Source organism: Xenopus laevis, chromosome 1L (assembly GCF_017654675.1).
Source record: "Xenopus laevis strain J_2021 chromosome 1L, Xenopus_laevis_v10.1, whole genome shotgun sequence".
NCBI lineage: Eukaryota > Metazoa > Chordata > Amphibia > Anura > Pipidae > Xenopus > Xenopus laevis.
In genome coordinates, this window is record NC_054371.1 from 178,224,627 (window position 1) to 178,238,055 (window position 13,429).

A 13,429-nucleotide genomic window follows, 5' to 3' on the forward strand; every position below is an offset into this window, starting at 1 on the left:
AGTTTAGTTGGCCCAGTAAAGCCGTAATTAATGAGAAATTTCAAAATATCTTGGTAGAATAGGTCAATTTACCAATGCTTTGGAGCCCTTAATTGAATTTGCTTTGGGACCCAGTAACATCTAATTATGCCTCTGTCTAGAGTATTCCACTTTCCTTTGGTAATGACGGAACAATTTTCAATATTGTAGAAATGGACAATTTGAATTACCCCAAATATGGTGAGTCACAAAGCTTAGTGCTACAGTTTAATAATAAGATCTGTGATCTCTGTATACTCTTTCTTAAAGGGGACCTGTCACCCTAAGAAATAATTTAAAATTCTTTTCTATCATGTTAGTTGAGCAAAATAAACTTTACTTACACTGTATTTATCATTTAAATTTTGTTTCCTTCTGTTTTGGAATTATACAATCACAGCAAGCAGGCAGCTGCCATTTTGTGGACACAGTTATTAAGGGAAATTTTGTATCACCCCAAAATCTTGTGTATGAACAAGAATGAGGGACCTAATGTCCATGTGCAGTGCCTTACACAAATATAGAGCCTGAGGAGGGAAGGGGGAATGTGAGGAGAGCAGTGACATCTACGAAGTGCTGAATGGAAAGTGAAAGTAATTGACTGCCCCTCCTCTATGCCACGGGCATAGAGGCGGGGCAGGTAATATTTGATTGACAGTTTAGATATTTAAACACCTTTATAACCGGTATGGATGTTTTAATGAAATTTTTTTTGGGGGTTCCATATTTAATTTGGAAAGGACTTTCATTATGCAGTTTTTATGTGTAGGTGACAGGTCCACTTTAACACAGCAAAACAGAGATATACATATAGCATTAGTAAACGGACGTATTATCCTTTATTAAAGTACATGCTGACAGTTGCCCTTTAGATATACAGGTCTCTGCCATGGCCTACTGTTCTCAGATGCTGAAAAGGAAATTCTTCGTGTCATGCTTTCCAGTCCACAGAGAGCAAAGAAACTAATTAAAGGCAAGCCAAGATGTGTGACTTTTCTATAAGATGTAATTGAAAATCAAAGAGAATCTGCAGAATAACTGCTGAGCGTGCAATTATCAATGTTAATGGCTCAGTGCAAATCAATTAAAGATAAATACAATGTACATTAATAAAAATGTTTTGCTTAATACTCACTGGCTTTTTCATATTACTAATTTATGTATGCTTTAAATTCCTTTTTATATCACCTTATTACTTGGCGGCACATTTTGCTAATGGAGAGTTTATATTTGTGTTGTTTCAGTCTTTCTAGAAAAGTCATACTTCACTTATTGTTCAAGTTCAATCATTAAACACTGTTTCTTTTTTTATTGCTGTGCAACATAGAAAGCTTTAGTTTCAGACTGCAGTTTGCAGAGAAGATAGATGTAATGATGAAGAGCCTGTTTTGGGTTGGTTTAAGTCCGGTTGTGTATAGCTAGATAGAAGAGAGGTTTAAGACGGTTTAGTTGACCATACACTGGGCAACCTTAAAGGTATCATAGATCTGTCATTTGGCTAAATGGGCTCAGGGGCGTAACTACAGAGGAAGCAGACCCTGCGGCTGCAGGGGGGCCCAGGAGGTACAGGGGGCCCCATGAGGCTCTCATTGATGAGCAATTTGAACATATATTGGTAAAACAGGACAAACACTGGATATGTTGGGGGCCCTAAAATTAATTTGCTGTGGGGCCCAGCAACATCTAGTTACGCCACTGAATGGGCTTCTACTGTATGATGTGGCCATGCATAAATATGACCACATACTGATCTGAAAGGAAGCAATGATGATTTAGTATTTCATTTTCTCATTTATCGGTTCATGCATCTGCTTATTAACACTATGGAACAGCAGATTAAATCTTCATATTGGACAGATCAACTACGATCAGATAGGATTGCAGAATGGCTTGGTATATACTGTAGTCCTAGTACAGGTATAGGGAACTGATAGGCCTGAATAAAGGTAGTCAGCCATTGGCCTGTATGCTCATCTGGTTTGCTGTCCACACCTGGTTAAATGAGGGTGAACTCCTTTAATGTATGTTGTTTTTTATTGATAATGGGTGCATTGCAGCCCACAAAGGCCCCTTATTCAGTATTTTCTGCAACACAGAGGCTTTTTTCTCACTGGCTCCTTCTATTACACACAATTTAAATGTATACACTTGTAGTCAGTATACATATTGTGCTTTCACTAATACATAGTACCTACTGTAGGCTGATTATATATTTAACTGGTTATATACTTTGCATGATTTTTAACTACAGATTGCTGAGTAAAGATAATTTCCTATATCACCTTGCTAAGTAGAATTATGGCCATAGGAGTTTACATGAATTTTAGTCTAAGTAGTAGGCTCCATTCATTCAGTAGGTACTGTAGATGAGGAAATAAAACAAGGAGATATGAAGATGAGAAATAAAGTATAAAGCTGTAGGTGTTGATTTAATAAGTATCAAAATGGGCATCCTGAAGAAGTTCAATGTTTTTCTCACTTATAAAATCTTTTTAATAGCTCCCATGGAGCTCTAGCAGCTGCAGTAAAGAAAACTGGCTGATTCTTTATGCCTTTAAAATATGACATTTTTCGGAATAGTTTCTCTTACAGTATGCATGTGCACTAATATGTAAATTGGACAGATTTTATGAATATAAATACAAATATTTTGAAACTGGGAAATAAGTGACTAATATATTTAACTGAACTACATTTTTAAAGAAACTATGATAAGACCCTACTTTATATAATACAGGTATAGGACCTGAGATCCAGAATGCTCGGGGCCTGCTGTTTTTCCGGTACGGTAATCTTTACGTAATTTGGATATTCATACCTTAAGTCTACTATAAAGTCATTTAAACATTAACTTAACTGAGTAGACCTGTTTTACCTTCAATAAAGATTAATTATATCCACGAAAGGTAATGTTTTTTACTACAGAGAAAAAGGAAATCATTTTTAAAAAAAGGGGAATTACTTGATTAAAATAGAGCATATTTGGAGCTTTCTGGATAATGGGTTTCCAGATAACAGATCCAACACCTGTAATTCCAATATTCTTATTTGCAAAGTGCCAGATTTATCTTCAAAAAGAGGATAGTGTAAAAAAAACTCAACAAACCCTTCATGTGATTGAGATAGGAATGGTCTAATTAATATGTGCCACTGGACGCAATAGTGATATGGGATCTGTTATCCAGAATGCTTGGGACCTGGAGTTTTATCCTTCTATAATTTCAATCTCCATTCTTTAAGTCTGCTAAAAATCATTTAAACCATAAATAAGAAGTTTTTCCGCCAATAAGGAGTAATAATATCTTACTTACGAGTACGAGATACTGTTTTGAAAGTGGGAAATATGTTTTCATGTCTAAGGTAGATAACCTCCCGTAATTCAGAGATTTCTGGATAATGGGTTTCCGGATAATGGATACCTCTATTACATATGCCCTTAATGAAAACAGTGTCTCTGGAATGCTAAAGTTGTACATGTAAAGCATAAAACTTTTGGGTGTATATGAAGACTCACTGAAAAGTTAAGCTTTAATTTGGTAATTAATATTCATTTCTTGGGCTCATGTTGTATGATGCTGCTAGTTAGTAAACATTTGTAATCTTATCCGAAAAAGCCAAAGACGATAAAAGCTAATGAGTTTTTTTCTGTTTGACTTGCAGTTGCAGTGTCTTCATCCTGGATGAAAGTGAATGACGGTTTATTTAACAAGGGGCTCCTATGAGTGTTTTTATACCCAGGGGCCTTTCCTTGGTGAAAACCGAGCAGTGTCATTTCCATTAAAGCGATGCTTCCCACAATTTCTGTTCAAGAGCTGAAAGCAACGGAAATGAAAGAGAGCTGGGTCAGCTGATCAGCTTTCAAACCACCTTCAGACTTTCAATTTTCTCAAAATGATCTGTCCATCAGTGGCGTCTCTAGGGCTCCCCTTTGGAACTGTCATTGGCGAGAAGTAAAACAAAATGAGATGGAAACTGCAGCAACATGAAAAGAACCTGAATTTATTTATGCAGCACAGGCATTTTTAGCAGAAATCCAGTCTTATCATCCAAGAAAATATTCATATAGCAAATTATTTTCATATTTGACTTGGAGTTGTTTGTAATATGTTTATGCGGATAATTAAAAATATACTGCATTGCTTTGCATATAGTTGTAATACCTTAAATTGCCTGAAATTCAAGCAAAGATCAGCAAAATAAATAAATGATATGTACAAGATATGGCCAAAATAATTGTGAAATTCCAACGATACTTTCGACGGAAGCCTGTACGATTTTTTACTTTTATAATCCTTTATTTAACTGCTGGCAGCGTGGTTTTTCTCCATGCTAGTTTTGAAGGAGAACAAGTTGTATCAGACAATGACAGGACCTCAGTAGAAGGCACCAGCAATGGGCCAAATGTCCAAGAACTTGGAATTGCACCATTAAGCAGAGTATTTAAAGAAGCTCCAGAGTCTCCAAGTACACATAGGAGATATGGACCATGGCTCAAAACCCCTGGAAAAGAACCAGAAAGAATCAAACAAGGAGAATTTGGAGGTATATGGAACAGGGCTTTAAAAGGCAGAAGCATGAGAGAGCAAGAGGAATGTAGAGGTAAGCGACCAACTAACAGTTGTATAATATTTAAGAATAACTATCACTGTGTGTTTTACTATGTCAAAAATAGCAATATTCAGCTCAAAAAGCAAAAGCTTCCATGTTTTATTTCTTCATAATTAAAACATCTTGGCTAATGTTTGAACATTGGCAGTAGTAAGAACATTAAAGGAATGAATGCCTGACCTTTATAAATTATATTAAACTAGTGCTGTGTGTTTATTTTGTCACTAAATATATCCAGTCTAAAGTTTTTAAAGTGCCGTGAAGTTGTTTCCTATACCTAGGAAGCAACTTTTGCAGAGGGATAAATCGTAGCTATTTAGTAGGATCTGTGACCGCAGTCATCTGAATTTTATTATAAATATAGTTAAAACTTCAGCCATAAATATGAAAGTGATGTTGCCTTTGAGAGAGAAGGAAGGTTTCACCGTTTGAATACACTTCGCCATAGAAGCAGAAATATGATATGTTATTGAGTATTTTGGTAGAAAAATCCATCTCTACAATATTTGTCCCTTTAATCTTTGTCCATTAGCACAAAGTAGAATACTGGATGATCTTGAATACTGCTTGTATATTAAGACCATTTTTATTCGCAAATGGAGTAGAAATGAGCTTACTCATGTATGTGATATAGCTGCCATTAGGCACAAAGTGATGGATAGTGTGAGACAAACTGAAATAAAAGGATACTGCAATGTTGTTTATGGTTTCTAGGTATTTCTTTTTAATAAGCCTTTTAATTACAGGCCCTCAAAATTAGGGATGCACCGAATCCAGTATTCGGTTTGGGATTCGGCCAGGATTCTGCCTTTTTCAGCTGGATTTGAATTTGGCCGAATCCTTCTGCCAAGCTGAACCGAATCCTAATTTCTATATGCAAAGTAGGGGCGGGGAGGGAAAATTTGTGACTTTTTGTCACAAACCAAGGAAGTAAAAAATGTTTTCCCCATTGGTTTGGTGTTCTGCCGAATCTTACATCAAGGATTCGGGGGTTCGGCCAAATCCAAAATAGTGGATTGGGTGCATCCCTACTCAGAATGAGTGGAACTTAGTCAATAGTCATCCTTAAGTCAGTATAAATACATCCATAGATAAAAACTATATTCAGTAAACAGAAATCTGAAACCATGGACAGATACATGGAACGCCTATAGAATGCAGAATATTAGATACGCTAACAGGGGAAACCACACAGTGGAGGTAAGGGGCTATGGAGCACTGAGACACATTGTTTTTGATATGATATAATGATTTATTGGTCATTTGAGTGCACCAAATACATGTTATATGTAAGGATCTGCTGAACAACTAAAATGCTCTGTAGGTCTTTTGTGCATTTACAGAGATCCATGACCTAGAAAGGTGGAGCTCTAGGTAGGAGCAAGCAAATTAATAAGGGTAAGGCCTGATATAAGGCAAAAATAGGGCAGTCCCTACTACGTATAAGTGGAAAATTAAAAAGGTTATATTCCCTCAAATTAAACTACCCATTCATAGTGTTTAAATAGGCTATCCCCTCGTATTTTTACTATCTGTGGAAATTAAATGGAAGAAAACAATACCTAATATAGGGGATATATGTTCCTTTGTTTGTATCTGTATTGAAACAGATATTAATTCTTACACTGTAAAACATCTTTTAAAAAAAATAATAATAAATAAAATTGTTGTCCCATGAATATTTCAGCTAGTGATAAATATTAAGAAAAATAACAGTGGGAATTGGCTTTTCTATGAAATAGAAAACAAAATCTTACACAGCTAGATGTTGTCAGTGATGAAGTAGACTTGTGGGAAGATGCTATATAGCATATTGCTACACAACGCTGCCCGACTGACAGCCATATAATGGATTACTGTGGTATTTAGGGAAATAGAAGAATTACCCATAATACAAGCAGAAAGAAGATATAAGAAACAACACAGACTACTGAAGATATACTGTGCCAGAATTTTGATTAAACCAGCATTTTATGTTTATAATGACTTTCTTCTTACACTGCCTGCAAGGAGGAACTTCAGCCATGCATGTCCATTGCAGCTCTGAGACAGTGCTGCTGATCATCACTTTGTTAGGGTTATATTGTCACTCAGTGCTCTTTATCACGGTGCTGTCAACTGTTACAGAGGGCTCTTGATTTAGAGCTGAGTTTCATTTTGTGTATCAAAGAATCCAAGTCACAATATGATGACTTCAGTACAAAGAATAAAGGTTTAGAAAGGATCAGAGATATGAAGCGCTCCAGATGGCAAATGCTATTTAATAGAATAAATAGCTTTGTTTCTACTGTATTGATTAGCAATGTGCTTGGGGCCTAGGGTTGTTGTCCTACAAATTTTCTCTTAATTTATAGGAATATAATATATAAATTTATAGGAATCATATAGAATAACAGGTATGGGAACTATTATCATGCTTAGGTCCTGGAGTTTTTCAGAAAAGCGATCTTTCTGTAATTTGGATTTCCATACCTTAAGTCTCCTAAAAAATGTACAGTAATTTAAACATTAAGGGGCAGATTTAGATAGGGTCGAATATTGAGAGTTAATTAACCCTCGATATTCGACTGCCGAATGTAAAACCTTCGACTTCGTATATCGATGTTGAGGATTTAGTGCTATTCCTACGATCGAAGGAATAATCATTCGATCGAATGATTAAATCCTTCTAATCTAACAATTCGAAGGATATTCCTTCGATCAGAAAATTGTTAGGAAGCCTATGGGGACCTTCCCCATTGGCTAACATTGGCCTCGGTAGGTTTTAGGTGGCGAACTAGGGGGTCGAAGTATTTTTTAAAGAGACAGTACTTCGACTATCGAATAGTCGAAAAGTCGAACGATTTTTAGTTCAAATCGTTCGAATCGAAGTCGAAGTCGTAATCGAAGGTCGAAGTAGTCTATTCGATGGTCGTAGTAGCCATATTCGACCATTCGAAATTCGAATTATTTTTTCTTCTATTCCTTCACTCGAGCTAAGTAAATGGGCCCCTTAGTAAACCCTGCTTGTTGGAGCGCTCTCCTTTCCACTTCCATTAGCAATATATTTAAGGTGGTCGGTACGTCTTCAAAAAGATTGATGCACTCAGGACTGCTTTGGTAGTGGGCTGTGAAATACTTTATTCAACTGGTATTGAACTCAATGGGATTGTTTTACCTCCAAGGGTCCATAATATATTTTGCTGAAATCAAGTACAAGGTATTGTTTCATTATCACAGAGAAAAAGGGAATCATTTTTAACAAATGTTTGATTAAAATGTAGTCTATGGGAGATGGCCTTCTTGTAATTTGAAGCTTTTTGGATAATGGGTTTCCGGATAATGGATACCATACCCGTATCTAGAATTATCAGGACGTTAGTTTTTCCTGCAAAGGGGAGCTTTTTGGACATGGATTTACTATAGAAATAGGCAGTTACTAGTGATGAGCAAATCTGTCCTGTTTCGCTTCACCTAAAAAATGTGGACAATTTTAAAATTGCAATACAAGGATGCCTTGGGCATTTTTTTAACACTCCAGCTCACTACCAGCCACAATGGAAATATCTGTATTTAAATCCCATACCATTATTTGCTTTCCTGCTGGGCTGCAAAACTGGCAATAAATATGAAGGTCTGCTGGACAGGTCACTCAACTCTGAAAAAAGTTTGGCCAGATAATAATAAGGGTAATAGTACATAGAACTATTGTGGTTGTGAAATCACCCCAAAGATACCCTTCCATAGACATGCTAAAATCACCTGAATAATCCTAGTGCATGTCAGGCTGTAGTTGTGTGTCTGCATGCTTTTCATGTCCACTATTACATGGCAAGAGCTTGTGCTAATGCTTGACTACTGGTGTTGGTTTTGGATGCTTTGGTGCCATTTTTGGGCTTTTTAAAATCCATGTGCTCAAAGTATCCAAAACAGGGATAGTGGTATAATGCACAAATATGAATGGATCTAATGTGGGATTCACCCTAAATCTATTGCTGCTGGAGGATAAAAGGGGATTTGGTTGAAGGGGAACTACGTTCAAGTGAAGTTAAGGAGAAGTCACTGGAACACAAGGTAGTACTAGCAGGGCAATCCCTTGCAAGTATAATGCACTTTCCGCAATAAACTTGCAAGGGCTTGCCTTGCTAGCACTAGTCTTGTGTGCTGGTAACTTCTCTTCATTTCCAGTTTGGTTGGGAGGGTGTAGATACCTCCAAGAGGTAATCATTATTGGAACGCCAGGGTGTGAGTGCAGTGTAATTCTAGCAACTATGATTAAGTGCCATATGTCAGGGGAACTATGATTAAGTACCATGTAGCACGAAACACGCAAGGCGTTTTATGGACATGTAAACTTCAATAAACATAAATGTATTATTCTAACTGTCAATGTTGGCATCATTGAGTGCCTGCTCTCTTCTGTGTATATGGTGCAATCCACTCACTCTGGCTGTAAGTTTGGAGCTTGAAACCTAGACCCAACGTTTCAATGGTGAGTCTACAGACTTTCTACATTTATGGGGTTACTTTTAGCTTCTGAAAAGGAGAACTGTCACTATAAAATAATCCTCTAAATTGTAGTGGTCACTATAAAATAATCCTCTAAATTGTAGTGAATGTTAACTAAATCTGTTTCACAAATAGTTGGTATTTTCTATTACAGTAATTAAGATATTAGACAATTTATTTGTTAGTAGCTCAACTCACACTGAGAGATTTAACTCGCTCTAATTGGAAGATTCAAGTTAAAGTGGCGGTTCTGCTTCAAGTTAACTTTTAGCATGTTATAGAATGGACAATTCTAAGCAGCTTTTCAATTGGCCTTCATTATTTTTTTATAGTTTTTTAATTATTTGCCTCTTTAGCTTTCAAATGGGGGTCAGTGACCCCATATAAAAAACAAATGCTCTGTAAGGTTACACATGTGTTATTATTGCTACTTTTTATTACTCATCTTTGCATTCAGGCCTCTCCTATTCCAGTCTCTTATTCAAGTCAATGCATGGATGCTAGGGTAATTTGGTCCCCAGCAACCAGATTGCTGACATTGCAAACTGGAGAGCTGCTGAATAAAAAACGAAATAATTCATAAACCACAAACAATAAAAAATTAAAACCAATTGCAAATTGTCTCAGAATATCACTCTCTACAGCATACTAAAAGTTAACTCAAAGGTGAACAAACCCTGTAAGGGTACGTTGATAAACGATTGAAACTACTGTATGTATTTTCGAAAATGAAATGAAAAATAATAAAACCTGATTGGTGAAAAGAATTGCTAATCATCGGCTAAAGTCCAGTGGGTTATATGTAAAATATGTAGAATAGCCACAGGGGCATCATTCTGTGCAGTTGGTGAGATGTCAGCTTTGTTAGATAATGTAAGACCAACTGTTTGCCTCTTGAAAACAATATACATGATCAAAAATAGCTGTTTCATTTTGTTCGGAAACAGCATACAGTCGCAACTGTAAGCTGAGATTCATGGCTATAAATTATTCAGTATAATTTTTCATGTGCAAATACCGACTGCCATGAAAGTAATAATTTATAAAGGTAGGTTTAACAATATTGCTGAATATGTTCAAATAAGAGATCCTGCTCCTTGTCTGTCATACTGCTAGTTTCCTTTTAGAAACTTTAATGGGCTTCCATATAAACACGCATAAAGGGGCAGATTCAATTCAGTGAGAAAAAGTTATCTCATGGTTTATCACGTGAAAACTCGGACAACATTCAGTTTGAGGAGAAAAAACTTTTCTTTAATTTATTTTTTATAATTTGTGGTTTTAGAGTTATTTAGCTATTTATTCAGCAGCTCTCCAATAGAGATGTCGCGAACTGTTCGCCGGCGAACTTGTTCGCGCGAACATCGGGTGTTCGCGCTCGCCGGAAGTTCGCGAACGTCGCGCGACGTTCGCCATTTTGGGTTCGCCATTGTTGGCGCTTTTTTTTGCCCTCTCACCCCAGACCAGCAGGTACATGGCAGCCAATCAGGAAGCTCTCCCCTGGACCACTCCCCTTCCCTATAAAAACCGAAGCCCTGCAGCGTTTTTTCACTCTGCCTGTGTGTGCTGAAGAGATAGTGTAGGGAGAGAGCTGCTGCCTGTTAGTGATTTCAGGGACAGTTGAAAGTTTGCTGGCTAGTAATCGTTTTGATACTGCTCTGTTATTGGAGGGACAGAAGTCTGCAGGGGTTTGAGGGACATTTAAGCTTAGGTAGCTTTGCTGGCTAGTAATCTACCTTCTACTGCAGTGCTCTGTATGTAGCTGCAGTGGGCAGCTGTCCTGCTTCTGATCTCATCTGCTGACTGCTGCAATAACAGTAGTCCTTGTAAGGACTGCTTTTATTTATTTTTTTGTTGTTTTACTACTACTACTACTACTACTACTATAAGAGCCCAGTGCTATTAGTCTAGCAGTGTTGGGGAGTGGGACTGGTGTGCTAATCTGCTGCTCCTAGTAGTTCAGCAGCACCAACTTTAATTTTTTTTTTTTAATATTCATTTTTTTTTATTTTACTTTTTTTATTTTACTACCGCTGTAGTAGTGTATAAGTTGACCTTTTAGGCATTATTTGCCCTGTAGGCATTATTTGCACACTGTTTTCTTCAACCCGCCATCGAGCTGTGTGACCTTGTTCACATTCTGTCTAAATATCCATAATATTACCGTCTCCAGAAAAAACACCGGAGTCACTTTTTTCAAGCAGCCATAATATATTTTACGTAATCCGTATCCACCGCTGTAGTAGTGTATACGTTGGCCTTGTAGGCATTATTTGCACACTGTTTTCTTCAACCCGCCATCGAGCTGTGTGACCTTGTTCACATTCTGTCTAAATATCCATAATATTACCGTCTCCAGAAAAAACACCGGAGTCACTTTTTTCAAGCAGCCATAATATATTTTACGTAATCCGTATCCACCGCTGTAGTAGTGTATACGTTGGCCTTGTAGGCATTATTTGCACACTGTTTTCTTCAACCCGCCATCGAGCTGTGTGACCTTGTTCCCATTCTGTCTAAATATCCATAATATTACCGTCTCCAGAAAAAACACCGGAGTCACTTTTTTCAAGCAGCATTCATATATTTTACGTAATCCGTATCCACCGCTGTAGTAGTGTATACGTTGGCCTTGTAGGCATTGTTTGCCCAGTTTTTTTGGCCACAGCCACTGAAGCACAGAGGCCAGAAAAAATATGCCATATAAATGCTGAAAATAGTCATTTTTTGCCATACGTTGACTCAACGTATATGGCAAAAAATGACTATTTTCAGCATTTATGTGGCATATTTTTTCTGGCAACTGTGCTTCAGTGGCTGCAACCAAAAAACTGGGCAAACAATGTCTACAAGGTCAACGTATGGCGAAAAATTACTATTTTCAGCATTTATATGGCATATTGTTTCTGGCAACTGTGCTTCAGTGGCTGCGTCCAAAAAAACTGGGCAAACAATGTCTACAAGGTCAACGTATGGCGAAAAATGACTATTTTCAGCATTTATATGGCATATTTTTTCTGGCAACTGTGCTTCAGTGGCTGCGTCCAAAAAAACTGGGCAAACAATGCCTACAAGGTCAACGTATGGCAGTTGTTTAAAGAGAACAGTAGATTACTAGCCAGCAAAGCTACCTAAGCTAAAATGTCCCTCAAATCCCTGCAGACTTCTGTCCCTCCAATACAGAGCAGTATCAAGCAGATTACTAGCCAGCAAACTTACTATCATCTGTCCCTGAAATCACTAACAGCTCTCCCCCTACACTATCTCTTCCAAGCACACACAGGCAGATTTTTCAGATACATTTTTGCCCTTGATCCCCCTCTGGCATGCCACTGTCCAGGTCGTTGCACCCTTTAAACAACTTTAAAATCATTTTTCTGGCCAGAAATGTCTTTTCTAGATGTTAAAGTTCGCCTTCCCATTGAAGTCTATGGGGTTCGCGAACCGTTCGCGAACCGCTCGCATTTTTGCGCAAGTTCGCGAATATGTTCGCGAACTTTTTTTCCGACGTTCGCTACATCCCTACTCTCCAATTTGCAATATCAGCAATCTGGTTGTTAGGGTTCAAATCATCCTCACAACCATGCATTGATGAATAGAGAGAATCTGATTTGGAAGATATGTAATAAAAAAATAGCAATAATATACAGTTGTAGCCTTACAGAGTATTTGTTTTTAGATGGGGTCAGTGACCCCAATTTGAAAGCTGGGAAGAGTCAGAAGAAGAAGGCAAAAAATTCAAAAACTATAAAGAAGAAAACGTAAAGGCCAATTGAAAAGTTGCTTAGAATTAACCATTCTAGAACACACTAAAAGTAAAATCCCTTTAAGCATTTTGTTGATTTCACATGGAGCTAAAAAATACTCAGAACACTCAAAGTCGCCCTTTCTCCCTGTGCTCTGCAGTTATGTTTTAGAATTTACTTTTTTTTTTTAAATAGCCTCAGAGAAGTAAATGAATTCAATGTATTGAAATGTACAAATAACTAGTAGAAATCTCTTCCTTGAAGTCATCCACACTCGGCAACAGCAACAGAGACTTGTGCCCAGTACATGCATAATATGTAATAGTCTGAAAGGAAAGAGCTGGGAGACTATTGTTTCTCTAAAAGGCACTGACATGTCTAATATCATCACTAGTACAATTACCATAATGGCGGCAATTAGTCTGTAATTAAAAAGCAAACCTTCAATGTGCTGAGAGAATCTCACTGCAAGATGTACATAGCATAAAAGAACATCGCAGAGCACATTATAAATATATATAGAAGATAGAAGGAAAGATGGGACACAGACTAAGTTGACATTCCCTCAG

At 37.3% G+C, this 13,429-nt stretch overlaps 1 protein-coding gene across 2 annotated transcripts in view; it reads left to right on the forward strand.

Moving 5' to 3' along the window:
• The window catches only part of wscd2.L (WSC domain containing 2 L homeolog), a 161,765-nt gene that overhangs the window by 50,947 nt on the left and 97,389 nt on the right, over window positions 1-13,429 (forward strand). For both annotated transcript variants that reach the window (XM_018263671.2, XM_041567853.1), the window contains exon 2: window positions 3,679-4,617. In XM_018263671.2, coding sequence (XP_018119160.1) covers window positions 4,239-4,617 — 379 coding nt within the window. In that variant the 5' untranslated portion in view covers window positions 3,679-4,238. The remainder of the gene's footprint in view (window positions 1-3,678; window positions 4,618-13,429) is intronic.